Source organism: Coturnix japonica, unplaced genomic scaffold, assembly GCF_001577835.2.
Source record: "Coturnix japonica isolate 7356 unplaced genomic scaffold, Coturnix japonica 2.1 chrUnrandom1049, whole genome shotgun sequence".
Taxonomy (NCBI): domain Eukaryota; kingdom Metazoa; phylum Chordata; class Aves; order Galliformes; family Phasianidae; genus Coturnix; species Coturnix japonica.
The window spans coordinates 1,973-3,273 of record NW_015440387.1 but is presented as its reverse complement, the minus strand read 5'-3'; the positions used below and the strand labels follow the sequence as shown (position 1 = coordinate 3,273).

General features: G+C 58.7%; 1 protein-coding gene across 1 annotated transcript in view; it reads right to left on the bottom strand.

The window, feature by feature from the left end:
• The window catches only part of UBE2S (ubiquitin conjugating enzyme E2 S), a 3,622-nt gene that overhangs the window by 1,234 nt on the left and 1,087 nt on the right, over positions 1-1,301 (bottom strand). Inside the window, exons 2-3 of the mRNA XM_015851345.1 lie at positions 1,010-1,157; positions 32-222 (exon numbers count right to left, since the gene is read on the bottom strand). Coding sequence (XP_015706831.1) covers positions 32-222; positions 1,010-1,157 — 339 coding nt within the window. The remainder of the gene's footprint in view (positions 1-31; positions 223-1,009; positions 1,158-1,301) is intronic.

The following is a 1,301-nucleotide window of genomic DNA, read 5'->3' as shown; positions in this document are numbered from 1 at the left end:
CCCCCATATCCCCCCCATATCCCCCCCTGACCAGCAGAACATGGCGCAGCCCCATCTCCGCGCTCCAGTCCCTTTTGAGCACGTTGACGCAGATTTCGCCGCTGGGTCCCACGTTGGGGTGGAAGATTTTGGTCAGGAAAAATCCTTTGGGGGGGGACGAGGGAAATTCCTTCCCCAGCACCAGCTTCATCCGGAACAGCCCCCCCGCGTATGGGGTGCCCTCTGCAAGGGGGGCAATGGGGTTAATGGGGGCCTATAGGGATAGAGGGACCCACAGGGCCCCCCAGGGCCTTCTATATAGGGGTAGGGGGGATAATGGGGTTAATGGGGGCCTATAGGGGATAGAGGGACCCATAGGGCCCCCCAGGGCCTTCTATATGGGGGTAGGGGGAATAATGGGGTCAATGGGGGCCTATAGGGATAGAGGGACCCATAGGGCCCCCCCAGGGCGTTCTATATGGGGGTAGGGGGAATAATGGGGTCATTGGGGGCCTATAGGGATAGAGGGACCCAAAGGGCTCCCCAGGGCCTTCTATATGGGGCATAAATGGGTTAATGGGGGCTTATAGGGCACACAGAGACCCATAGAGCCCCCCCAGGGCCTTCTATATGGGGGTAGGGGGAATAATGGGGTCAGTGGGGGCCTATAGGGGATAGAGGGACCCACAGAGCCCCCCCAGGGCCTTCTATATGGGGGTAGGGGGAATAATGGGGTCAATGGGGGCCTATAGGGGATAGAGGGACCCATAGGGCCCCCCCAGGGCCTTCTATATGGGGCATAAATGGGTTAATGGGGGCATAAATGAGTTAATGGGGGCTTGTAGGACACACAGAGACCCACAGAGCCCCCCCAGGGCCTTCTATAAGGCGGGGGGGGGGACATAAATGGCTCAATGGGGGCTTATAGGACACAAAGACCCCCCCAAAGCCCCCCCAGGACCATTTATAAGGGATTTCTAAGTGGCTCAATGGGGGCTTACAGGGCAGAGCCCCCCCCCATTGCACTCACCGGGCCCTTCGATGGTGACCTGCACATCAGTGACGTCCTCCTCGTTGGGGAACAGTTTAATGCCCGGGGGGGGGTCGGACGTGAGCGTGGAAACCTCCTTGTAGAGCAGCCGCAGCGTGTGGGGGGGCAGGTTCTCCACGTTGTTGTTCTGGGTTAATGTGGGGGGGGGGAGAGAAAGTGAAAAGGGGAAAATCCAGCCCCAAAATTGCAGGAAACTGACCCAAAAATTAAAGGGGGGGGGGGGGCATTTCTGGGCAATAATGAGGAGCTGGGGCATGAAAGGGTTAATCCC